Genomic DNA, 27,968 nt, shown 5'->3' on the forward strand with positions numbered 1-27,968 from the left:
CTTGAGCTGGAAGGTCCCGTGCCTTACCCAATACTGTCTGTTCCACATTGTGTGACAGGACTCATCTGACATTATCAGCTGATGTTTCCCCATAGAGCAACATCTCCCTTTCTCGCCTCTCTGCGCTCTCCATTGCAGGTGGTATTGCTGGTTAGTGCTGGAGATGAGACAACCTGAAAGGCAAAACCAGAGAGGGGTTTTAGAGGGAAGCTGCCTTCATGAAGGGACGGGTCTGAAATGCTGAGCCATACAGCAAGCAGCCTCTGAGCTGCTCCACCAGGCACGGTGGTGAGGAGCAGCCACTGGCCATTTCCACAGCACAGCAGGCACTTTCAAGGAAGCAATCTTGTTTGTTCAGTTCAATTACCCCAGTGAACCTCAGCACTAACAGCACCCAGCTCACCAAATGTTAGCCTCAGAGGAGACCTACAACACAGCACACAGCATTTGGTTTCCCACTTCAGGATGGCTCCTGACTGAAAATGATCAGAGACCTCCACATTAGCTATCTGGACCAAAATTGTGAGCAAGCTGCTTTCCACTGGTGCTACCAAACATTTCATCCAATGCCAGACTCTGAGCAGAGATACTTCTTTTGCACAGTGGTACAGAGCTTTCCCTAGAGGAAAGCAGTGGTGAATTAGGGCAGGAGTCAGGCAGCTCACAGCGAGACAAACACCTTCACTGCAATGGAGTATACACAGAGGAACTTCCAAAGCAGGGACAGATTTCACTGCTCTGCCTTTTCTGGGCTGTGCTGCATGTGAGGAGTCAGAATGGATGCTGCAGATGGCTCCTGCTACCACTCACACTCTCCTCTCCTGCCTAGCAGGGTTTACTTCAAACCCCAGAAGTAACTGAGTTCTCCCTCCTCTTCTGCAAAAGGAAACAAACAAAAAAATCTCCATGGATGTAGCAGGACACCCAAAGACCTACCCAGAAGCAGGAGTGAGACACCGGGCTTATAGCCCAGTTTCCTCTTCAGCAGAAATCCACCCACCTCATTTACAAAATAGACCTGTAATCAGCTTTGTGCAGAGCAGCACCATCACCTTACAGGCAGCCTTGCCAGATCAACAAGGAACTAAGCTGCTTCCTGGCTCTTGGAAAGCACTCACTGTAAGAGAGCCAGCCCTCACACTCTCCCATTTGAGGTCAGCCCCCTCAGGGCTAGAAGAGCAGGCAGGCAGCTGCAAGTTCACCAACCTCAGCACAGGGCCAGCACCAGCACACCAACTGCTGGCTCCCAGCTCACATGGAGCACCCCAGCTATACATTAACTGCCCTCTGGCTCACTGGACAGCAAGCACCACACCAGTTCTGCAAACTTGTCACAGCTCCAAACATCCACCATGGGGAAGGGAAACTGAAGCACAGAGGCAGAACCTGCCCAGGCTGAGCCAGGAGCTGGTTGTGGGCCCAGAGGAACAGCCTGCCTGCCTCACAGCACAGCCAGCCTCCTGCCAGCACAGCTGCACAAGTCCTGGCAGCATCCTGGCTTCCTGCGCAGCTGGCTTCAAGTCAGGCACTCCTCAAGAAATGCAGATCCCAAAAGTAAACTAGAGAAAGTGGTTCCAATTTATCTTATACTTCGAGACAGGCAGAGTCCTGCAGGTAGATGCCATGGGGTATCTGCTGGGCTCTCAGAAGCATTTACCCAAAGGTGTAACAACCGTTGCAGAAGCACAATTCAGAGCTGTGAATTACTTTTCCAGCAGCAGTGTCTGCTGCTGGAAGAAGGGGTTAGCACACAAACAGTCATTTAAGAACTTTGGTGCAGTCAGACTTGTATCTCCCACAACTGTTTTTGCAGATCCTCCATCTGACATGATCACCTCTACAGTGATAGCCAGGACAGTGACACCACCAGTCCCTTCAGCCCAAGGTGAGGACACTACATACACAGGACAACATGGAAGCTGAGATTTTTCCCAGTGCCATCCAGCATAGACATGATGAGCCATGAATTCAGGAGACAAGTCAGCACAAATCAAACCCCTGTCCTTTTCAGTACTAGGGTATCACATGAGAACTCAGAGGAAGCGTAGTAAAAATCACGGTATCCCTTACCATTACACATCCCTTTTATTCAGAAACTGGTAGCTGAAAGCCCACAACATGGTCACTGCTCAGGGCCCTCATTTCTCATGGTTTTGCTCCCCTGGAAGAGGCCGTGTCCTACTCACTGAAGAATGGGGTTGATTGAAGAATAGGGTTGTAAACAAGTAACCTTACAGATATGAGGCTTTATTAGCAACTATAGAGAAAAGGAAATTATTAAGATAAGCTTTGCCAGAACCGCCTGGTGGTTACTGATGACTGATATGACAAGGATCCTAAAAGAAAGTGATGAAGAAATAACCACCAGGAGTCTGAAACCACAGTACCACATTTTGTAGGCATACAGGAGGCATTCTCTCAAAGTATGATGTAATGTATGTAATCTAAGGAATATGCATGTTTAAGGACAATATAATCACAGCCTGGTTGATGCTTGGTAGAGACACACTTGGAGGAGCTATCCCTCGTGTCTCCCGGTGCCGCAATAAAAATACCTGCTTGTCAGGTTGAAAACTTTGTTGGGAAGTTCCTGGAGGTTTTTCCGAATCAATATCGCACCTCAGATGTGACCCTCTGTGCTCGGCTGCAAGACCCACTGAGGACAGGGCTCCCTAGGGCCTTCAGGGGTTTTTCCTGGAAGGACCCCTTGACTCATTTGGATCACTGTGGGAGCAGACAAGGACCATCTTCATAAAGGGTATTCTTTTCTTTTGTATAGTCTGTAAGGTGCAGGGGGCATCTTGCATAAAGACTAAATTGGTAATTGGGTAGGGTTGGTGAGCGTACGCAAGGTTTGGAAGCCTTCTGTAAATCGAGATAGGAAATCTCACAGATAAAGGCATATACATGGCTGCTAGCTTCCGTTTGGTATGCACCCACAAGAAGCAGGGGACATCTTGTGGTTTGGGTCCTACAAGACGCAGTGGGTGTCTTGTGGGAACGGTTTATGGATTTTACTGGTATTTGACTTATATTGTGGCTTCTTATAGTTATGATTTTGGTCTTGTGATTTTGGTATTGGTGAGAGGCTGTTATAACTGCATTACTAATTGTTATCTGTTTCAAATGTTGTAACTGTGTGGAGTGTGTCTGTTTTGTGGCTTGTTACAGTGATGATATTGGTCTTGTGATTTTGGTATTGGTGGCAGGATGTTATAACTGTTAATTGTTGCTGTTCGATACAATTTTAGTCTCTGTCTCAAGTGTTGTAACTGTGTGGAGTTTGCCTGTGGGATCGTGCGTGTGTGTGTGTGTGTGTGAATGCAAGATTGATAATGGGAAATCTGCAGAGTGAAGAGATCTTGAAAAAGAGTCCTTTAGGGTGCATTTTGGCACACTGGAAAGAACTGGGAGGGTTTCCTGGGGGCTCAGTAAATAAGAAAATACTGATGAAATATTGTAACCGATGGTGGCCGTTGTATACCCTGGAGGATCAGGAGAAATGGCCAAAAAACAGAACTCTGAATTATAAAACATTGTTGCAATTAACGTTATTTTTAAGGCAACAAGGAAAATGGGATGAAGTGATGTATGCAGATATGTTTTTTACGTTAAGAAACCACCCAGAGTGGCAGACAGAATGTGAAATTAATATAGCTCTGCCAGATCCCTAATTTTGGCTTTAGAAAAGGACGGGGAAAACAGAAAGCTAAGCTGGAGAGATGTTGTTCAGCCTGGGATATTGGGGGAATGATGTTTAAAGTTAAAAAAAAAGAAAACAGAAACAAGACAGAGTAATCGGGAAGATAGGTTGGGGGATTACGTATCACAGGTACCTCCGAGAGGAGCACTCTCGGCACTTGCCCCATCTGTTATTGATAAGGAGGAAGAGGTTGCTGTCACTGGCAACAGAGCAGGAGGATGTGAGAATGTTAAAAAAGCATGGAGAGTGTACAGGAATCGGGAACAGATAGAGAAGAGAGAGCTGACTTGTGCTATAAGCATGGCTACAGTGGCTGCTTTGGGACAAGTAGAAACTGGTGGAGGAACTAATGCAAGAGGACGAGGCAGAGGTAGAGGAGGAATGTCAGGCAGAGGTGAGAGAAAGAATTCTCCTGTGGGATGGAACCAGTGTGCATACTGTAAGGACTTTGGCCATTGTAAGTGAGACCGCCCTGGGGGAAGCTCCATGGTGTGGCTCTGGTGACTGAATTGGAACTAGACTGGCAGGCACCTAGGGAATCTACCCTAGCAGATCCACACACTAAATTAAAACTAGGGACTAGAGGAAATAAAGTGGAATTTTTAAGTGAATACAGGAGCAACCTTTTAGACGTTAAATCAGAGGAAAAGAATTTGTTACAGATGTGGGAGACACTGGTCACCAAAAACCCAAAACAACATAAAACAACAAGCACAAAAAAAACAACCTCAAAAAACCAACCCACATTCTTTCTGAAAGCTTTAGAGTATAAACTGGGAAAACAAATAGACATGCATAAATTTTTATGCGTGCCAAATTCTCTGAAAATCTTTATTAGGGCAAGAAGCAACATTTAAAGAAGGCAAAATGGAATTAAGAGTCAAAACCAATCAATTAATTGGAGTTTTGGGTTTATCTTTAATTCAACAGAAAAGCAAACAGGAGGACCTCCCTGAAATAGAAGAAATCCTTAATCAGGTATATCTGGGAGTATGGGCATCTGAAGTTCCAGGCAAGTTGAAAAATGCTTTGCCTGTTAAAGTGGAAATAAAAGGGGGGATGCCCAGCTAAACAATATCCCTTAAAATTGGAGGATCAAAAGGGAATCAAAGAAATCATTAAAAAAAATATGGATTATTAATTGAATGTGAATCAGAATATAATACCCCTATCTTGCCAGTAAAGAAATCCAATAGAAAAAGTTAGAGATTAGTTCAAGATCTCAGAGCAATCAACAAAATTGTGCAGGATATTCATCCAGTAGTAGCTAATCTAAATTGAATACTAATCAGGAGTTGTTTACTGTTCTGGACTTAAAGGATGCATTTTCCTGTCTTCCCCTGGCCAAAGAAAGTCAGAATTTATTTGCTTTTGAATGGGAAAACCCTGAAACAGGAAGAAGGACACAGCTCACTTGGACAGTGTTACCTCAGGGATTTAAAAACAGTCCAACACTTTGGGAAATCAATTGGCACGAGAATTAGAATCCTGGGAAGCACCCACCTAGACAGGAACTTCACTACAGTATGTGGACGACCTGTTAATTGCTACCAAAACTGAGAGAAAATGTGTTCAGGGGACTGTCAAATTGTTAAACTTTCTGGGGCTAAATGGATACCCGGTATCTAAATCGAAGGCTCAACTAATTCAAACTCGAGTATCTTATTTAGGATGCAAAATTAACAGGAAGACAACCAGAACTTGGAGCAGCTTGGAAGGAAGCAATCTCTCAAACACCGTGACCTTCCACAGTTAAAGATATTCGGACATTTCTGGGAATGACAGGATGGTGTCAGCCCTGGATCCATGATTGTGGTGTTCTGGTTAGACCCTTATATGAGCTGCTAAAAGAAAATTCAATCTTTATAAAATGGACAGATCAAGCTGAAGAAACGTTTAAAAGTTTAAAGACAGAACTCATGAGTGCTCTAGCTCTGGGGATCCTGGACATAACTAAACACTTTTGGCTATATTCCTACAAGAAACAGGGTGGGGTTTCTCAGCCTTGGGGGTTCTGCAGGAATGCAGGTATGACTGATAAGACAACGATCCTAAAACAATGGGATGAAGAAATAACCACCAGGGGTCCAAAACCCCACTACCACATTTTTGTAGGCATACAGGAGGCATTCTCAAGAAGTATGATGTAATGTATGTAATCTAAGGAACATGTATGTTTAAGGACAATATAATCACAGCCTGGTTGATGCTCACCAGAGAGACGCTTGGAGGAGCTATCCCCCGTGTCTCCCTGTGCTGCAATAAAGAATACCTGCTTGTCAGCTTGAAAACATTGTTGGCGAGTTCCTGGAGGTCTCTTTGAATCATCAACAAGAAGGAGGCTCGAGCAGCTGCCCACTTCCACTGCAGAGGCTGGAATGTCATTTCATTTGGTGCATGAGCTCTGCTCATCAAAACCTGGCTGAATGTTCAGGGTAAACACATACCTTCCTGGTGCCCTACCAGTAGCCTCCTGGGAGGAATTCAACAGCTACAAGAGGCAGGACAGTGGGGCTTGAGACTGGAGACAAGGCTTGGTACAAAACATCTCAGCACTCCAGACATTTATTTCCCAAAAACAGTGTTCAAACCCTCTGAGAAAACATCCCTATCTCATCTAGCCAGCACTTAGTTTGCCCCTGACACATTTCCACAGTAAGTTTCACACTCAAGATGCACAGCCATCCTTCTCAGGGTAGGAAGACACTTAATCCCAACAATCCAGTGCCTTTTGAACAAAGTAGAAACTGCTGTGGCAGGGAAACAGGACTGAAGCCCTGGCTTTGCTTTGGCACCCTTGAGAGAAGGTCAGTAATCTGCAAACACCCAGGTGATAGAGAGTTCAAGTTTGCTGTTCAATCAGTTTAAAACTTCAGGCTATTTCCCTACATGCAGAACGTGCATCCTTGCTTTAACAAGCAGCAGAACGTGGCTGCACCTACTGAAGCATAACCTACCCAAGCATAACTGCAGTGGAGACAAACCCCAGAACCACAGTCCTAGCAGCTTGAAGAGCCATCACAAAGGTAACCTGGCACTCACATAAGAAGAGCTTCACACCTTCTCCTCCTCCCCTGGGGAGGTTGTTGGGGCTGGAAATGGGGCCTCACAGAGTAAGTATTACACGGCATGAACCCACACACAGTCGGGGAAGACAACGTGGCGGAGCTCAACAAACACCTATTGCGCAGGGTCATTGTGAGCGGCACCAGCCATGGGAGCTGACCCTGGAGGTGACCCAGTTCCAGCCCTGCTGGGGCAGGGGCACCCGAACATGTCCAGGCAGGGCTTGGATATGCCCAGAGATGGAGCATATGATGCGCAGCCTGCTCAGTGCTCTGCCACTGCAACGGAACAAGTTCTTCCTTGTGTGGAGGTCAAACCTCTTCTGTTTCAGTTCATGGCCACTGCTCCTCATCCTGGGGCTGCCCACCACTGAAAGGAGTTGGGCACCTTCCTCCTGGCACCTGCCCCAAAACCTCCAATCAGCTCCCTCCACCAGCTCTCCCCTTCTTCATCTCTGAGGGCTCACTCTCCTAGGAAGAAACTGCTTCTGCCCTCCACAAGCAGGATGGTCAAAGGGAGGGGGAGACACCAGGGTTTGCTCACAGGGTATCAGACCCCACTGCTCCCCACACTCACCCCACCTAGGGCTCCCCAATCCTTGTGGATCTGCTGGTGCCGGAAGAGCGTTGAGCTCACTCTGAAGCCCTTTCCGCACTCAGCACAGACGTAGGGACGCTCCCCGGTGTGGATGCGTTGGTGCCGGATGAGGTGGGCACTCTGCCGAAAGCTGTCCCCGCAGTACGTGCAGATGTAGGGTCTCTCCCCAGTGTGGATCAGCCGGTGTTTCATGAGCGTGGAGCTGTGGCCGAAGCTCTTCCCACAATCCATACACCCATAGGGTTTGTCCCCAGTGTGGATCCGTTGGTGTCGTCTCAGGGCTGAAGTCGAGCTGAAGGTCGTCCCACAGGTCCTACACTCATCGGGTTTCTTCGCAGTGTGCACCCACTGGTGCTGGACAAGGTTCAAGTACTCAGAGAAGCTCTTCCCGCACTCAGCACACTTGTGGGGATTCTCCCTGGTGTGGGTTACCTGGTGCCGGATAAGACTTGAACTCACGCAGAAGCTCTTCCCGCAGGTCCTGCATTCGTACGGTTTTTCCCCAGTGTGCACCCACTGGTGCTGGACGAGCTTTGAGTTCTCGGAGAAGCTCTTCCCACACTCAGCACACTTGTAGGGCTTCTCCCCAGTGTGGGTTACCTGGTGCCGGATCAGCTTCGAGGTCTCTCTGAAGCTCTTCCTGCACTCGGAGCACTCGTAGGGCCGCTCCCCTGTGTGGATCCTCTGGTGAAGGATGAGATATGACCGGTACTGGAAACTCTCCCCGCATTCGGAGCAGGTCAACGCTTTTTCGCCGGTGTGGATTCTCTGATGCTGGATGCTCTTCCCACAGTCCCCATCTATCGTCAGTCTCCCCATGGAAGGGTTTCTCTGCTGGATAACATCCGGCAGCCTCCTGAAGCTTTTTCCACACAGTGTCACTTGGTTTTGCCTCTTCCCCAGAGATCGCTGAATCCTTTCTGACCTGCGTGGGAGAACAGGGTTCTGTGCAGGACTCCGGGAACTGTTCTCCTCAGAGAGTACTGAACATAAATCCTTGGACTCCACTGGCCTGGGGATGCCTTGATGGTCATTCTCTTCATTTGTGCTCACAATCCCATCTTCAGCTGCAATAAAATGAGAATCAAGAGAAGTCACAGGCAGGACTGGAAGCTTTGGACAGGGCAAATCCCAAGTGGCCAAATGCTAAAAATTCAGCAGATAGATTGACTTTAAGTATAAAACATTCTGGTATATCCTGCGTTCAGGACATGGTATTTCCCTCCAAACTACACCGTGGAATTTTCAGAGTGTTCCCAGGATCAAATGCTGTAAATCACCCAGCATGCTTCACGTGACCTGAGTCTAGTGAAATCACTGGCGTATTGGAGGCAAAAGTTTACTGCTTGAATGGGAAAGATGCTAGCTCTTCCAGGATGTTGTACCTGAAAATCATAAAACCACAGGATAGTTTTAGCTGGAATGGACCTTAGAGATCACATCCAGTTCAAGCCTCCTGCCACGTGCAGGGACACCTTGCACAAGACCAGATTGCTGCAAGCCCCTTCCAACCTGGCCTTGAACACTGCCAGGGATGGGGCAGCCACAGCTCCTCTGGGCAGCCAGTGCAATAAAGGAAGAAGAGTCTAGAAGTTCGACCACAGACTGATATATGTACATATTTCATTATCCTCTTACAAGGAAGCAAAAGAAAACATCACAATATGATTTCACAGTGAACTCCTAAGATACCTTCTGTGGCAACTTGCTGTGGTAGTGATGCCATTTCTTACCTCACATGGTTTTCATTAAAACCATCCCTTGAGAGGAACAGAAACTGCAATTTTACTGTTTACCATGAAGGTATTTCCATTTGCCTGTAGCTACTCCAGCCAGGCCTGGAGGAAAAGAGCAAGGTGATAGCCACAGACAGGATGGAAAGAAGATGTTTCTGGCAGGACAGCATAAAGCTATTGACCTGTTCGTCAGACTTACTGAGTAGACAGTGGAGCTAGCAAAGTTGTTCTGTTGCCGTTGTGCCCAAAGAGATGCTAACTTTGGCACTTACACAGAAGTTTGGTTCTTTACACAGACCTTGAAAAAGCCTTCAGAAGTACATGACAATTAAGTTTTCTATGGTGTTCTGTACTTTTGGGGGAAGATCAGGAGTGTCAAGATTCTTTTTACAATTATTGTCATGGCTCTAGCGCTTCTACAATCATTTCTGTTACTTCTCAGCTACTATGTACTTTCACTGGCATCTAGGACATGCTGTCGCTAAAAGGTTTGATCAAAACCAAAACAGGAGCTTACTGCAAGTATTTCAAGTGGAAGAAGAGCAAGGTCACAATGATGAGGATTTAATATTAGAAGCATAAGGCTGAACTGGCAAAAATGAATAAGCAAGAGAGACATGAAGAATGTGGTTCTTCCTCAGCCCATGCCAATTTAGGTTGATGGCAAGACCTCTGATATGCCCAAGACTGCCAGTGCTATAGCTACAAGGCAAGATCCAGGTAAGCAGAGAAAAGGGATATATGGGGTCCAGAAGCATTCCCGAAAGACATTCATCCTTCACCAAAACTGGTAAAGAAGCTAAGCTGCTGAGGCATGAATGAACCTGACAGGGTGGAAAGGAAGGGAAAAGGGAGGTGGAAACATTTGCTGACGATTTTGTGTTCCTCAGGGCTAAAAACACACAGGCTGACTACAAACCGTGGCAGAGCCTTGAGATACTGACCAACCAGGTGACAGGGGACGGTCACTGCAGCTAAACAAAGACCTTCAGAGGAGAACAGCCTCTACAGCATGCACTTACACCAGGCTGGGCCTAGGATGTTCTTGATATCATTCAGGAATAGCACCTTGGAGTCTGAGCAGCTGGATGAAAACTGCAGCTCCTAGGCACACAACACAGCCAGTCAAGCATCAATGAGTGCTGGGGGGAAAACAATAGGGAAGAGAAGGTAATTCTGCCTTGCAGCTCAAACCCCACATTCTGACTGTGTGCAAGGGGGAGGACGGATCCCCCATGTCAGAGACACTCTGACAGAGCTGAGGAAGACAGAGGCATGACAGGAACCATCAGAGGCACAGAACAGATCCTGTATAGGAGAGGAGTCAACTGCCCATTCTGCTGGGAAAAGGTACAGCTGATAGGGGTATCACAGAGGACTGTAAAAACACAAGTGGCCTGTGGGGGGGTTTGGCATCTATCCTGCACCATCTGTTCTAAATTAAGAACTCCTGCCAGCAGTAAAAGGCACTTTCAAAGCAAACTAAAGGAGGCAGCAATTCATAAATCACCTAAATAAGCTGGGGAACTCCTTGCTGCAAGCTGCCATGGATGCTACAATGTGCGCAGCTTGAGAAGGCAAGAAGAGAGATCTTGAGACGTTATGTGCCTAGTTCAGGAGCTTCTGAAGCCACAGATGCCTCAGGCCTGTGAAAGGATACAGGGACACATCACTTTTCCCAGTGAGAACACCCAGCCATTGCAATAATCTCCCCAGGGAAAAGGTGCACTCCCCACTGTTGGATGCTTTAAAGACTCAGCTGGACAGGGCACTGGGACATCCAGTCCAGGTCATGCTTTGCCTGGAAAAGTTGTACTGGATGATCCTTGAGATCCCTCCCAGCCTGGTGGCCTGTGGTGCTATGAATACCGTTGTCACAGGCAGCAGGTGAAGCTGGACAGGCCCTGCTCCAACCCAGCACCGCCGCCCTTGTACATTCTGGGGGCGCTGGTGCTCCCGCAGCACTCTTTCTCATGACGGGTTCACACTCATGGCCCTTACCTGAGGTGCCGCTCAGAGCACTCTTCCCTTCGCAGGAGCGGGGCCGGGACAACCGCAGTTCCTCCTTCTGATCCATGTGCATGAGCATCTCCGGCTCCGCTCCGGGGGCCTGCTCCGGGGAAAGAAACGAAGAGGGTCAGGCGAGCTGGCCTTTCACCGACCGCTACCAGCGGCGCGGCTCGGGAGCTAGCGGCTCCGCGCCGAGCAGGCACCCCGGCTCCAGGAGGCGTGCAGAGGAGAGCAAAGGGCCCCGCAGCACCCCCTGCCAGGGAAGCTCACGCGGCCGCGGTGGGCGGGCTTCCGGGCCAAGCCCTACCGGGTCAGGCCCCGCTCCCTGCGGCCCGGCCAGGCCCGCCCTCAGCGGCTGGACCGGCGCACCAGGGGGCGCTGCCCCGTGACGGCAGCGACCAACGGCGGGCGCTGCCTTCGCCTCCAAGGCCGGAGGAAGGTGGCGGCGCTGGGCTGCCGGTGGCGATGGTGCCGTCCTACGGCTTCAACAGAGAGTTGAAGTACTTTTTAGTTTAACTTAGGTCGTAGAAAGAGAACAATGTTTATGTTGTAAGTCTGTGGAATGTAGTGGCCCCACTTAACATGAGTTAATTGTTTCACACTAGTCTTCTAAAGTATCTTTATCTTTAAAGAACAATGTTTGTGTTATAAGTCTGTGGCGAAATAACAGGATTTAGTAGCCCCACTAAATATAAATGAGTTATTTCACACCATCCTTCTACTTACCAGTTAGTTTAGAGACAGAGCCTCCCAAACCTCTGCTAGCTTGGGATACTCCTTGTCTGCCCATCCTGCAATAAATTTTGCAGGAAGGTCACACTGTTTTAAATCCTTGGTAGCTATCAGAAGAATCACAGATATGGCTGGTTTCAGGTAGTTGTGTGATTCCTGGGACGTCCAACTGTGCCAAAGGTGAAAAGTGCACTGTGAGGAACACTGCTTACTGCATCCTGAAGACCCCTACTCACAAGAGGAAGACTGCTTACTTCACCATCAAGACCCCTGCCCACAATCATTGCAGAGCAGTGTGCAGACACCAAGAGGAGGAGACTTAGGATAATAAGTTCCTGGAGCTAGTTATAATATTCCCCGCCTATACGCAGGCATTATGAATATGTATATGGCTAATGCAGTAGCGAAAGTATATAAACCCATAACAAATACTAATCACTTGCGCCTCTGGCTACGGTCATGCGCCCAGTGCTGTTGCTTTTGCTTTATTGACTTTGTCCCTCAATAAAACCTTGTTATCTTGTTTAGAGGAGTGAGTTTGTAATTCACATTTATAATATTCTGGTAAATCCCCCCTCCAGGGTCCCCTGCCTTTCCCAGTCTGGTACATCTCTGCTCTATACTACGTGCCGATCAACATCTCTTTCTTTAACTTCTCTTTTCCTTCCTTCCTATTACCCATCTCCAGAGCCAACACCATTGGTATTGCGGAGCCTCCAGCCCACATTCCGTCTGCCATTCAGGACGGTTCTGGAGGGTAAAGGACATCTCAGCATATGAAACTTCATCCCATTTTCCTTCTCATCTCAAAAATAATATTAATTGTAATAAGGTATTATAATTCAAAATTCCATTGAAGGGCCACTTTTCCCCATCTTCCAATTTATATGAAGGCCACCACTGATTACAATATTTAATCAAGGTTTTTTTATTCACACTTCCTCCCGGTGGACCACCTGTATCTTTCTAATGAGTTAAAATGCAACCTAAAGGGCTCTTTTGAGAATTCCCCCACTCTGCTGTCCTCCCATTGTAAGCCTTTAAAGATATACGACACGGTTAGCCCTACAACAATAATATCTTAGCCACAGTAAAAGGTATAATGGAGTGCTGCACCCACAACGGATACACCCTAATTCCAAACAGTTCTGTAAATAAACCGCTTGTCTACCACCAAAAGAGATAATATATTTTGAACAAGCAGGACACAATATTTGTATTTGTTGTTATTTTGTATTTGTACTTTGTTGTTTGTATTTGGAAATCCAAACAACAGCGATGACAGATAGGGCAAGGGCTGGTTCCAGCCCTGCGCCTGGGAGCTTGATCACTACTCTGACAGTTAACCCCAATATTGCTCTACTGGTTCCTCAGTTCTCCCAGGTTTCCACAAACTACTCGTACTAACTCACCCGAACGTTCAATCCAGTGCCAATCAGACCAATTTCCCAGGCAATTAACACACCAAAAATCCTGACTAAATTTCACTGATACTTTATCCTCACAAACAAACCATTCAAAGATGAAAACTGGATCACACACAATATCACGATGGATAGGACACCAAAACTCAACAATAGGTTCAATTTCATGAGACATACACGTTTCCTCCCTCTCTGGCCACTCTCCTTGCAGTGAACACGGAACTGTGGATTAGGACTCCACACTTGCTTCGTAGCTATGGCAGGTCTCACTCACACAAAACACTCATTCACACAAAGGACCGCCTCTCAATCACCCACTTCACATGGAATGTTGTCTAAGCCAGTAATTGGTAACACATAAATTTTATGCCAGTGTTTACCCACCAAAGGTTTGTGAAGCCGTTAGCACAGTGATCCTTGTATCCATACCCTAAAAAACCAATGCAACCCAACCCAACCCTTGGGGTGAGCACCTGCCCTCTTTACCTCACATAGGACATCTCCTCACAACTTACAGGCATACCCTTGACCTAGTTCAAACATAGCTGATGATTCACTAGTGATGGTCCTTGTCTGCCCCTGCGGTGATCTGAGTGAGTGGGGGAGTCCCCCCAGAAAATCTCGGGGGTGCCCAGAAGAGTCCCATCCTCAGCAGGTCCCACAGCCGGACAGAGATTGTCCCATCTGGGGTGCAAAACTGAAGCATGGAATCAAACTCCATAACTCAAGAGTTATGAAGCAGGTATGTTTATTACAGCGCTGGGTGAAAGGAGGAATGCTCCTCCTAACTTGCACACTGAGGGCTTAAGCAAGCAGATATGTATTACAAACAAACATGCATTTTCATTAGGTTCCCAAGAGTTTGGTGGGGATATTACAATTACGTTAAGAACTCATTATGATAAGTATCCTCCCTTTTGGTGCTTGCGCAGTGCCCTCCAATGGTCGTCTTCAAGATGCAGTAAGTGGTCTTCCTCATGGTGCACTTTTCACCTTTGGCAGAGTGGGATGCCCCGGCAATCACTAAATTAGCTGAAACCAGCGTATCTGTAAGTTTCTGACTGCTGGCCAGGATTTAGACCAGTGTGACCTTTGTACAAAATTTATGGCAAGCAGAACAGGATGAGCAGACAAGGAATATCCTAAGCTGGCAGGTGTTCAGCAGTCACTGTCTTCAATCTAAATGATAATTAGAAGGATGGTAAGAAATAATTCACTCATTAGAAGGATGGAAAGAAGTAATTCACTCTTGTTAGCAAGACTACTGAATTCTGTCATCACACCACAGGCATACAACACAAACATTGTTATCTATGTTAGAACTAAGTTAACTTAAAAGTATTTTAACCCTATGTTTTCCAGGCACTTGCTTTCCTTATATCACCAAGGGCAGCTCCCCCCGTGCTCAGACAACGGCACAGCCTCCCCCACCTGCTGCCGGAGCTCCTGAAGCTCTGTCTGCTCTCCTGGGCAGGGATGTGGTGCTGGTGCTGCCGGAGGCTGTCCCCGCAGGTGAAGGGTCTCTCTCGGAGTACCTGTGGAAGGCTTCAGCTCTGCATGCATGCTGGGAAGGCTCATCCGTGCCAGACCAACAGCAAATGCCCACCTCAGGGGCAATGTAGACCCTTCATGGCAGGAGCTCGATGAACAGCACATGGCAGCAGCCAGCGCTTTCTAAGGAGAAAGCATCCAAAGGACACAAAGCAGAGCTCTGGAGCTTTGTAGGTGGACTGCGTGCTGTGAAATAGGAGCTCACTCCTCTAAATGAGGTAACAGGGTTTTATTGAGGGACAAAGTCAATAAAGCAAAAGCAACAGCGCTGGGCGTGTGATGGTAGCCAGGGGTGCACTGATTAACGTTTGTTACAGGTTTATATACTTTCACTATTGCATTAGCGATATTCATAATGCCCGTGTATACCTGGCACATTTGTTAAATCCCCCATTATTCTGACCTGTGATATGGTGTGTAGGATTCACGGGTATGCCACATGTTATAAAGGTTCAAGTGACTTCCAGTCAGACTAATCTTACTGAAATAATGCTGCCTGGAGTAGTGGGTGGTTATGTTAATTACAGAGGTCAAGTAGTGATAGAGAAGGCACACCAAATTGTTAAAAAAACCCACCAAAACGCAACAAACTTTTAGTAAAAGAAAAATGGGGGAATGACAGGGGAGACCCCAAATGCATGAATCAATAAAGCATTGTTTGTCTTAAATTTTCTATATTATACAGTTATGATTTACAGATGGGCACAAATGTCCCCCCAGTGATTAGGCATTTTTCTGCAATAACCCATGTAGGCTCAGATCTGATACCAGGGGAAGAACCCTTTATAGTAACCATAATGTCTTTGGAAAATCATAACTGGGAAGGTCCTTATAAGTTAATAACTTGGGGAAGAGGCTATGCTTGTGTTCTCCACAGGTCGACGAGCCTGATGGATCCCCACGTGATGTACCCGTCCATTCATACAAACAACGGCTGCAAATGAAGATAGATCCCGATTCATTGCTGGTTTGAAGTTAACCCGTGGGAACTGTACAAAGTTAACCAGTCTCTTTTTGGAGAACCAGTCAACGGAGAACGCATCTGTGCGCGCGCATATCACAACTGGACTTTCCTGCCACTAGTAATAGAGTGGGAACATTTAAGCCTGGAAAGGGTACCACTGGATAACAGGGTTGCTTTGAGACAGTGATTCTATGAGGCACGCCTCACTATGGAACAGAAATGCTGTTGATTTTTATTGTTAGCTCAAGACCATGGGTGTGAAGATTTTGATGGTATGTGCTGCATGAATCTATCAGATCATCCATAAAAGCATTCTGGACTTAATAACAAGGACAGCACACCTTCAGGAAGATAAGGGACTGAATTGGTTGAACAAAGCGTTTTCTGGCTTGAGCATTACAGGATGGCTTTCCCCTATCTTAATCATTTTGTTAGTCTTTTTAGGTATCCTAATCTGTGTGCCTTGTTTGGGTTATTTTGTTAAATCTTTTTAGGTATGCTAATCTGTGTGCCTTGTTTGCTACAACAGTTAATGGAGAATATAGAAACTTTGGCAAAAGTACATCATAAATCTATAAAAGCTGTCTTTTTGTAAAACAGAAAGGGGGAGATGTGGGTGACGGAGAGAAATAGTTAACAAAATGGATCCAGGCCCTGGTCTGGCTTAAGCCTTGGGAGTGGTAAAGAAAATACCAGGTGTCAATGCCCTGGTCAGGCCTAACCCTTGGGAACTGCAAAGAGATCAATGACAAGTAAAGATAGGTTAACAAAACAAAGCAGGTGATTTGCAAGATAAAGCAGGATGTGCATTTCAAAGACAGACCAAACAGTGTGAATATTTGTAACCCTTAGTAGTTTTGCTAAATCGGAATGATAAGGGACTAAAAGAGTAAAAAGTTACTACTTATCACTTAGTAGACAATAAAAGGGATGTGAGATGGGAAATAAAGGTCTTCAGATTTCACCAGAACTGGAGTTCGTCTTTGATATGCCACAGCCGTATACATATTCGTAATTCCCACCTATAGGTGGGGAATATTAAAACTAACTCCAGGAAGGTATTACCATAAATCTCCTCCTCTTGGTGTCTGCACACTGCTCTGCGGTGACTGTGGGCAGGGGTCTTGAGAATGAAGTAAGCAGTCTTCCTCATGTGGGCAGGGGTCTTCAAGATGCAGTAAGCAGTGTTCCTCATGGTGCACTTTTCACCTTTGGCACAGTTGGATGCCCCAGTAATAACAAAACTAGCTGAAACCAGCCACATCTGTGACTTTTCTGACAGCTGGCAAAGATTTAGACCAGTGTGACCTTCGCACAAAATTTATTGCAGGATTGGCAGACAAGGAATATCCCAAGCTCACAGATGTTTGGGAGGCACTGTCTCCAATCGAACTGGTAAGTAGGATGGTGTGAAGTAATTCACTCAGGTTTAGTGGGGCCACTAAATTCTGCTATCTCACCATAGACTTACAACACAAATATTGTTCTTCAAAAGAAGTTAAGCTAAAAGAACTTTGACCCTATATTTTCCAGGCACTAGCTTTCCTCATATCAAGCTCCCCCCCCCTTTTCTTTTACCTTTACAAATTCTTTTGCTATGTGACTCCATTTTGCTCAAGAGTTCTGGCCATTTTCAACTTGTTGTCTGATCTTGTGTCTTTAGCGAGCTTTGCAAACTCATACAGTTATATCCACATAGCAACGCCTATGGTACATTTATGTGTTTATCACAATTCCCCCCTTTTTCTTAATCTGTTTGGCTTGAGCCATGATTTCCATGTCTGGCTTTTCTCATTCGCTCATTTTTTTCGAAGATCAGTCTTGCCTCCTCAAATGGATCATCACAAGACCGAATTTTTAACATTCTAATTTTTTATTCTGTTCCCTCAAGAGTTAATTATTTCAAACCGTAATTGCCCCATGGTCCTATGGACCATTCTACTCATCAAGGGAACAACGCAAGGTACAGCGAGTATAACAGTTACTAATAAAAGAAAACCCAGCAGGATTCCTCTTAGCCCCCCAAAGTTCCACCAGTTATCGTTCCACCATTTTTGTATATCCAAGTTAAACCCTTTCCAGGTTTGAACGGAACATGTGCGACTTTTTTCATTTCAGTCATTATCTTTTCGATAGCTTTTCCTTCGTCATCTACCTGTAAACAACAGTTGGATAGATTGAATTTCCCACACACCCCCCTTCCTGGGCTGAAAGGTAATCCAGGGCTAAGCAATTTTGATACTGCTGTGCAAATTCTGCTGTTCTGTTTGGCTAAGATGGTTAATGCACCACCAGTTTTGTTAGTCACAATTTCTAGGACTGCTTGAAACCTAATTATGCAATTTAGCATATATATGTATACAGGAGGCCAGTATCCCGAGGATCCATCCTCAGCCCGGGAGGCGGGATCGTAGTATGCAATAATTCGCTCCAGGGGCCACTGATCATCTTTCCAGTTTCCAATCTGTAGGTCCCTTTTTACCTGGGATATTTCAGATACATCCCAATAGACTGGCACCCCTAATCGTTCCCCCCTGCATATTGCTAATAAAAAGAAACTTGGCCAGATGGTTCCCAAAACACATGTTCCGGTCCAATTCCCAGGTAATTCAGAGTATGCACATTTACCACAGATCCAATATAGTCCTTCTGGAGCTTCCCACTTATCCCCAGGATTTTTATTTGAAGTCCCAATTTTTCCCTCCACCTGCAATATCTGAAGGATGGCCACAAGTTGTCCATTTTCTTGCTGGTTTCATTCCGAATTCTATTGTTTTCACAAGTTAAATCCCCCACTGGCTTTATCCCTTGTCTCCCAGGGGGCTTTTGCCAACAGTTTTGACCAATGATACTCCTCTGTGGCACCCACTGTTTTGCTCTCTGGACTTTGCTTGAGTTCCATATATTATTGTCAGTAATACTAATTTCCTTCGACTCCCGAGGCCATTGTTCCCCCATATTGGTACCCCCACAAACATAACAATTACTTATATTGAGAACTTTTTCTCTATTTTCTACCAAGTTCGCAAATAAATTTCTGGCAATCGTAGGAATTTCATATTTGGCCCCAGTTTCCATTTCATGATAGAAAGAACAGTCATTCCTCCTCCTTGTTGAGTGTACAGCTTCCTAGATCTTAATACAGATTAGAGTTCCTGGGTCTGACCCAGTGCTCTCAATCTGCAGGCCAAAAGTGTGTTCGGTCATTTTCCAATCCTCATTCCAGGTTCTGGGTTTATTTATGGTTAAGTTCAGTGGGTTACACTGGTCTCTCCTGCACTTGTTTGGGGCTGTCAGCCTCTCTAGCTTAACTACCCAATGTCCTCACTCCTGTCGTCTCTGGGTATACTTTCCTGGGGTATAATCTGTGGACCAAATAGCACAGGTCCAAGAAGTACACTAATTCCAGTTCCTTGTACAATCAGAACTTGCCATTTGTATTTGTACCTCCAAGAGGAGCACATATATTTTCGATCATGGGAGTAGGTTCACACCCATTCCATACTTCCACATCCTCCTACCCACTTGCCACTGTCTATTGCTTCACAAGCATCAAAGATTACACTTGCTGGGCTATTTACGCTGGTAATTTCAGCTCGCCCTACTACTATTCCGTCTTTCCCCAGGGACTGCACTTCCAACCACCATTCCTTTACTTTCGCTTTAGGATCGTAACATATTATCTTGCCTTCAACATTACATCTAGCATACTCTGTATTGTTATGGGTGCGCATCTCGAGTGGGGTTCCACTGCATTGATAATGGGTGTGATAGATTAAAGTTTGCATGGTCAAGTGGCCACTCAAAGCAGTCTTTATACATTCTGTGCAATCAGAGGAGGCTCGTACTTGTGACAGGGATAGGAGCCATAAGACTATCAGAGGTCCAGTATGACATATACCTCCACCCCTTAGGCCTGTGGGGTTGCTGCCCACAGCCAAGGCATGTTTGTGCTTCTCGGTGGCAGGCATAGAGGCCAACCTGGGCTTGCCCTCGGCCATCTTATTTTCTCCTATTCAACTTTCACGCAGACTTTATTCACAGCCCCTTATAGTGGATTCCCACCTATCTTCGGTTACCTCCCACTCTAATGGTACCAGTAACTCTCAGCCACAGAGGAGAGTAAGTACGTCAGCATCCCGTAATGGCTGTCTATATTCAATCTGGGGTGAATTTTTACAACACAGCTTACAAAGCAGGTATCTATTATGGGAGCTGCAATATCACTTCTGTTTACAAGTCTTAAACTGACAGAACACCCAACTAGTGTGTCTTGTATTGGGGTGTCTTAGACACAATATATACATACCTTGGTGAAGGCTCTCGTTCCTCTATTACAGCATCACAAGCCAGAGCCAGTTCCTCTTGTTTATCTGAATAATGTAATTCAGATCCCTCAAACTGGGGAATATTACCTCCCCAGGAAGAAAACCGGAGTTTCCTCTAAGTATCCCACGAAGGAATTTGAAATCAGTCATAAACTCGCCCTTAACCTTTTGCCTCCCTGTATTCGCGAGTTATCACCTATATATTACTACATAGTCCTCTTCTTGAGAATCAGTTTGGTGTCACCTGGCACAGATACAACAGTCCACTCCACAGGTTCTGCCACAGGTCCTTTAATCCTGCTGGCATCGGTCCATCTTCTTTTTCTGGTCCATCCACAGCTTCCGTTGTCAGCAATACCTGAAAGGGACTTTCCCATCGTGGAGTTAAAGGTTGCTCTCTCCAGGTCTTAATCAATAGCCACTCCCCAGGGTTAATGTTACGAATTTTAAAGTCTAAAGACATTATCTGAGGAATCCATCCTTTTGATCTTAAACGTTGCAGTCTGAGCTACTGTGGTGATGTGTCTTCTGATACTCGCCTCTCCTCCTTCATAAGTAGCGGTCTCCTTTTGGATTGTCATAAAAGCGAATCCAAACATCATTTCGTAAGGAGATACCCCTAAACGCAATCTGGGTTGTGTTCAAACCCGTAACAATGCTCAAGGCAAACACTTTACCCAGGAGATTTGCGTCTCAATCATTAGTTAAAGTTTGTTTCAAGGCTTGATTCATCCTTTCACCTTCCGGGAGGGCCTCTTCCATTAAAACCTCCTGAATCTTGGTATGGTATTGTATAACTTCTAAACAGTTATGGGTTAAACCTTCTTTTGGCTCCCCACATAAGAACCGAGTGAGGTTCAGGCTTTTGTCTACCATTAATGTTAAATCATTGTGATTAATTAATATTGCTTTATACAAATCACAGAATCATATAATAGTTAGGGCTGGAAAGGACCTTATGATCATCTAGTTCCAACCCCCCTGCCATTGGCAGGGACACCTCACATTAAGCCATGCCACCCAAGGTTCTGTCCAACCTGGCCTTTAACACCGCCAGGAATGGAGCATTCACAGCTCCCCTAGGCAACCCATTCCAGTGCCTCACCACCCTTACAGGAAAGAACTTCTTCCTTATATCCAATCTAAACTTCCCCTGGTTAAGTTTTAACCTGTTACCGCTTGTCCTGTCACTACAGTCCCTAATGAAGAGTCCCTCCTCAGCATCCCTATAGACCCCCTTCAGATACTGGAAGGCTGCTATGAGGTCTCCACGCAGCCTTCTCTTCTCCAGGCTGAACAGCCCCAACTTTCTCAGACTACCTTCATATGGGAGGTGCTCCAGCCCCTGATCATCCTCGTGGTCCTCCTCTGGACTTGTTCCAACAGTTCCATGTCCTTTTTATGTTGAGAACACCAGAACTGCACACAATACTCCAAGTGAGGTCTCACAAGAGCAGAGTAGAGGGGCAGGATCACCTCCTCCGACCTGCTGGTCATGTTCCTTTTGATGCAGCCCAGGATACGGTTGGCTTTCTGGGCTGCGAGCCACACTGAAGCCGGCTCATTTTCTCATCGACCATCACCCCCAGGTCCTTCTCCTCAGGGCTGCTTTGAATCTCTTCTCTGCCCAACCTGTAGCTGTGCCTGGAATTGCTCCGACACAGGTGCAGGACTTTGCACTTGGCATGGTTAAACTTCATGAGGCTGGCATCAGCCCACCTCACAAGCGTGTCAAGGTCCCTCTGCATGGCATTCCTTCCCTCCAGTGTATCAGCCGAACCACACAGCTTGGTGTCATCGGCAAACTTGCTGGGGGCGCACTCAATCCCACTGTCCATGTCACCGACAAAGACATTGAACAAGACCAGCCCCAACACCAATCCCTGAGGGACACCACTCATTACTGGTCTCCAGCCAGACATTGAACCATTGACCACAACTCTTTGCATGCAGCCATCCTGCCAGTTCTTTATCCACCGAGTCGTCCAGCTATCAAACTGATGTCTCTCCAATTTAGAGAAGGATGTCACACAGGACAGTGTCAAACGCTTTGCACAAGTCCAGGTAGATGACATCAGCTGCTCTACCCCTGTCCAACAGTTCCGTAGCCCCGTCATAGAAGGCCACCAAATTGGTCAGGCAGGATTTCCCCTTAGTGAAGCCATGCTGGCTGTCACCAAGCACCTTGTTTTTTTCATGTGCCTTAGCATGCCTTCCAGGAGAATCTGCTCCAGGATTTTGCCAGGCACAGAGGTGAGACTGACTGGTCTGTAATTCCCTAGGTCATCCATTTTCCCCTTCTTGAAAATGGGGGTTATATTTCCCTTTTTCCAGTTGTCAGGAACTTCACCTGACTGCCATGATTTTTCAAATATGACGGACAGTGACTTAGCAACTTCATTCGCCAGCTCCTTCAGGACCCAGTAATGGATTTCATCAGGTCCCATGGACTTGTGTAGGTTCAGGTTCTTAAGATGGTCTCAGACCAGATCCTCTCCTACAGTGGGCCCAAGGTCTCCATTCTCCCAGTCCCAGCGTCTGCCCCCCTGCCCTCTAGGGCTACATCCCATGGAACCTTACTAAGCAGGTTCCTGAAAAGGCCAAAGTCTGCTCCCTTGAAGTCTAGGGCAGTGAGCTTGCTGCAAGCTCTTCTCGCTGTCCTGAGGATCTCAAATTCGACCTTCTCATGATCGCTGCATCCAAGGCTGCCCTGGAGCGTCACGCTTCCAACGAGCCCTTCCCTGTTGGTGAGCACGAGGTCAAGCATGGCACTTCCCCTTGTGGGCTCCTCTATTACTTGCAGAAGGAAGTTGTCTTCCACACAGTCAAGGAACCTCCTGGATTGCTTGTGCCAGGCCATACCGTCCCTCCCAACAGATATCAGGGTGGTTGAAGTCCCCCATGAGAACAAGGGCCTGCGAGCATGAGGCTGTTCCTATCTGTCTGTAGAGTGCTGCATCTGCAGATTCCTCTTGAACAGGCGGTATGCAACAGATCCCCACAGTAATGTCTCACATCACTGTTCTCCCTTTAATCCTGACCCACAAACTCTCTGTTAACTGCTTACCTGTCCCCAGACAGAGTTCCATACCCTCCAGCCTTTCCCTAACTTAAATAGCAACTCCCCCTCCCCCCCGTGCCAGGCCTGTCTTTTGTAAAGAGCCTGTAACCTTCCATTCCAACACTCCGGTCATAGGAGCCATCCCACCATGTTTATTTGATGCGTATTATATTATACCCCGGTAGATATGCACACATCTGTAATTCCTCTTGTTTCTTCCCCGTGCTACAGGCGTTTGCATAGAGGCATAAAATGGTTTGTCCAGTGAGGGTCCAGCAAGCCCTCAGTCGCCTCTGTCAGCATGTCTCTTCCCACTTGCCTGCCTGCCCCGGCACCAATCCCACTCTCAAACACGGGAGCTGCTCAAGCTCCCCTGCTTTCCCCCTTAGTTTTCCCTTTTTTTTCCCCACACAGTTTCCCACACCGATATGCAGCAGCTCCAGATGCCTGCCAATGAAAAAGCACTTCTGCTTTAACCCATTTGTGAAATAGGAGGTCACTCATCTAAATGACCTAACAGGGTTTTAATGAGGGAAAAAGTCAATAAAGCAAAAGCAACAGCGCTGGGCACATGACCATAGCCAGAGGTGCGCTGATAACCATTTGTTACAGGTTCATATACTTTCACTACTGCATTAGCCATGCATCACACCCACTCAAGACATAGCATTAAGACAAGGAATATGTTCCGAAATACGTGTATGCACGGAACTGTGCCTGTGTAAGAAAACAGCTCTCTTTTCAGATGCAAGATGCGAGAAGGTACGTAAACATCTGCAGCACAGCTTTTCAGAATAAACCTACAGAGGCTATGTTTTCAGGCAGCACACAAATCAATGCGGTGGTAGCTGCAAAGGATGACCCATAGTGCTGCTGATCATTTCACTGTCACAGTGAATTTATAAGCAGTGTGTTCTGAAGCTCAATCAGGGATCACATGATGTATATTGGCAAGACAAGATTTGTACAACGCCAGTAACATACCTGCTCCTTTCTTTACCTTAAAAAGCAAATCAGTACCTTAGTTGAAAAGTTGGGTTTGGTTTGCTTCTTCTGCAGCTTTGGAAGTGTTTCTCATAGCTGTTACTACCCACGGGAAATAAAAATGAAAGCAATGCGTTTTCCAAGACAAATGAGCCTGCATTAGGAAGGCAAGAAAACACATGAATGTATACAAACAGAACTGGCTGGCAACACGACATCACCGGCACACAGCAGCACCGGTGCAAGCTTGGGAAGGCTGCCTTTGATTACGGAGTAATGAAGCAGGGGATTGAATGACTTCTGTCAGGGAATTACAGTGAATGTCAGAAATATCCTTGTGGTCTGGAAGGCCATAAAAGATTTTTAATCCTTTTCTCATCATCTGAGGAAAGTTTCAGAATTACAAGAGACATCTCAGTTTGTCAATGGCAGCAACAAGGAAGTGCCAAGCCCCCACAAAGCAGTTACCTTCAAACCCTGAGAGCACAGATGCAGTATTTATGTCATCTTTCTGCATTACGCAGAGACTGCCCTGGTGCAAACTTTAAGGATGACAAAGACAGGAGGATGGAGACACTTTCAGTGCCTAAAATTCACCGTGTTTAAATACTAAACAGTTATTTACGACACAGTGTTATTTGAATGACTGCAATTTACATCCACTGAACTGTGACACCGCATTAACTGAAGATGTAATAATTGATTACAAAAGCTTTGACTGTAAATGCAAGTCGTACCTAAAAGAGAGTTAAAAAGCTGGGAAGGGATCTTACTTATTTTCCCATATTAAGACTGGTGAGTAGGACTGAAGTTTTTTCAGGGATGAAGTGTGTATTTGAGAGACAAATACACGGTACGCTGAGGGTAAAAACATTTACTAAAAAGGCAATTAAGGCGAGCCCTGTCCTTTTCACATAACAAAGTCGGCTCTTGCACAAGAAGGTGGGTGAGGAAAAATGATGTGAAAGCCAGGCAAGAAAACTATGCCACGTTCCTGACAATTCACCACATGTGGCAGAAGGCTTTGCTAGGAGGTCCCCATACACACACAGTACCTGCAATAGACCTGACAGAGAAGAGCTTCATCAGTGGTCACCTCCTTCCCATCCACCAGGATCCCTCCTTCTGAGGCCAGACCAGACCCTTCCCACAGCCCATCCTCCCAGCAGATACCCCCCCTTTTCCCCAGGTCTGATGACAGTTTAGGGTCAAAGACTTCCACAAGAGTCCCAGACAGTTTACAGCCTAAGATCAGTCCACTCTGGAAATGACACTGACCAGGTTTTCTGACTAGTCTGTTACAGATAGCTGCAAGAGACACAGACACTCCAGAGCCACCAGTGGCCAGGCAGCCAGGCAGGCATGAAACTGAAGTCAACCAGCACAGAATACCTAGGTATTCTGGGAAGCATCCTGCTCACTCTTCCCAAGTCTGAAGCCTCGACTTTCAGAGCATGTGTGTGTGAATTCATTGCTTAAACTAACCTCCAAGACAACAGTCTCGCCTAAACCAGTGGGCATTCTGCAAAGGCAAGAGGGGCAGCTCACTGGAGCATAGTTCACCTCTAGGGTCATCTTTCAAACCAAGAACCTGCCATCACATGAGTCTGCCCAGCAAATCATGGAAAACTGGCTCGCCTTGGCCAGCAAGGCACAAACACAACTGCCAAATGGTCAAAGCATTTCTGAGCGCCAAGTAATAGGAGAGACTAAAAAAACACCAACAGCTTGCTGCCAGCTTTAGCCAGATTGCTCCTTCCCATCACTGCTGAAAAACTTTGATTAAACAAATTTACAGCACATATATATTTGATTAATCAGCTGTTGGAGTCCCCCACCCCTTTTCTCATGAGGAGAAAGATCACACCCCCTAACCTGGAAGGTCCCCTGCCTTACCCAATACTGTCTGTGCCACATTGTGGGACAGGACTCACCTGACATCATCATCTTCTGTTTCCCCATAGAGCAACATGTCCCCTTCTCCCCGCTCTGCGCTCTCCATTGCAGATGGTATTGCTGGTTAGTGCTGGAGATGAGACAACCTGAAAGGCAAAACCACAGAGGAGTTTTAGAGGGAAGCTGCCTTCATGAAGGGATGGGTCTGAAATGCTGAGCCATACAGCAAGCAGCCTCTGAGCTGCTCCACCAGGCACAGTGGTGAGAAGCAGCCACTGGCCATTTCCACAGCACAGCAGGCATTTTCAAGGAAGCAATCTTGCAGATGGCTCCTGCTACCACTCACACTCTCCTCTCCTGCCTAGCAGCGTTTACTTCAAACCCCAGAAGTAACTGAGTTCTCCCTCCTGTTTCATGAAAGGAAACTAACAAAAAAATCTCCATGGATGTAGCAGGGCACCCAAAGACCTACCCAGAAGCAGGAGTGAGACAACAGATTTATAGCTGAGGTTCCTCTTAAGCAGAAATCCACCCACCTCATTTACAAAATAGACCTGTAATCAGCTTTGTGCAGAGCAGCACCATCACCTTACAGGCAGCCTTGCCAGATCAACAAGGAACTAAGCTGCATCCAGGCTCGTGGAAAGCACTCACTGTAAGAGAGCCAGCCCTCAGACTCTCCCATTCGAGGTCAGCCCCCTCAGGGCTAGAAGACCAGGCAGACAGCTGCTCAGCACAGGGCCAGCACCAGCACATCAGCTGCTGGCTCCCAGCTCACATGGAGCACCCCAGCTATACATTAACTGCCCTCTGGCTCCTCACCCTCAGTTTCTGAAGCCCTGTTCTACAGCCACTTCCACTGCTCTCCGTACTCCAGCACAGGACTCGGCCAGGAGCACTGGGAGCTGGGTCTGAGCACCCAGTTTGGAGGACACATCACCAGGGTGATGGTTTCCCCTGTGATCACACAGTCCTTGGGCTCACTGGGACAGAGCCTTCCCCAAGGAGAGGGCTGACCACAGTACAGTACTCTGTGATGCCCACTGCAGGAACAGAAGTCACAAGGGAAGCAGCCCCACATCTCCAGGGTCCTGCAGCACAAGATAGGACACAGCACAGCCTCCCCAGTTGGAGGGTAGAGGAAGCCAGGTTCAAGGGCGCTATTTTCATTTTGATCACTCACTGGACAGCAAGCACCACACCAGGTCAGCAAACTTGTCACAGCTCCAAACATCCACCATGGGGAAGGGAAACTGAAGCACAGAGGCAGAACCTGCCCAGGCTGAGCCAGGAGCTGGTTGCGGGCCCAGAGGAACAGCCTGCCTGCCTCACAGCACAGCCAGCCTCCTGCCAGCACAGCTGCACAAGTCCTGGCGGCATCCTGGCTTCCTGCGCAGCTGGCTTCAAGTCAGGCACTCCTCAAGAAATGCAGATCCCAAAATTAAACTAGAGAAAGTGGTTCCAATTTATCTTATACTTCCAGACAGGCAGAGTCCTGCAGGTAGGGTGTGCTGCCTCTGCATGCTGACAGGCCTGCAGCAAACGGCACAGAGGAGCAGGTGAGAGCAGAGCTACAAAGAGCACTTCAGCACCACCCTGCAGACAGCAAGAGGCCTGGAGGTGGCTTGACATTCCATCCAACCCAAAGGAAGCCACCAGATCAAGCCTCAGACATGACTAGTTAAGAGCAGCAGCAATGGCTCAAAGCTCCCAATGGCCAGACATACACAGCGTGACCCCAGAGATCATCATTCTACAAGACACATCTGCTAACTCACTTGACAGAGCCTCTGCACCCATCTCGTGCAAAACACTCATGTTAAGCAGCACTCACCAGCTCTGCGACTTTGCTCTCCATGCCATGGAGCATCTGATTGGCTCTAAGAAGCCTTTACCCAAACCTGTAACTACTGTTG

General features: G+C 46.9%; 1 protein-coding gene and 1 long non-coding RNA gene across 2 annotated transcripts; both read right to left on the reverse strand.

Moving 5' to 3' along the window:
• Positions 1-71: 71 nt before the first annotated feature.
• On the reverse strand, positions 72-27,968 carry LOC133226219 (uncharacterized). The gene is made up of 3 exons (XR_009729445.1): positions 27,236-27,968; positions 26,091-26,198; positions 72-173 (listed from the first exon to the last, which is right to left on the reverse strand). It is a non-coding gene; the product is annotated as an uncharacterized LOC133226219 (long non-coding RNA).
• Positions 7,003-11,589, reverse strand: LOC133226215 (zinc finger protein 3-like). The gene is made up of 3 exons (XM_061379464.1): positions 11,104-11,589; positions 8,380-8,433; positions 7,003-8,046 (listed from the first exon to the last, which is right to left on the reverse strand). Exons 1-3 carry the CDS (start codon positions 11,189-11,191, stop codon positions 7,319-7,321), a joined length of 870 nt encoding a protein of 289 aa, XP_061235448.1. The 5' UTR covers positions 11,192-11,589; the 3' UTR covers positions 7,003-7,318.

This window comes from Neopsephotus bourkii, unplaced genomic scaffold (assembly GCF_033783945.1).
Source record: "Neopsephotus bourkii isolate Nb327-2 ecotype Australia unplaced genomic scaffold, CSIRO-AGI_Nbou_v1 NB_1770, whole genome shotgun sequence".
NCBI lineage: Eukaryota > Metazoa > Chordata > Aves > Psittaciformes > Psittacidae > Neopsephotus > Neopsephotus bourkii.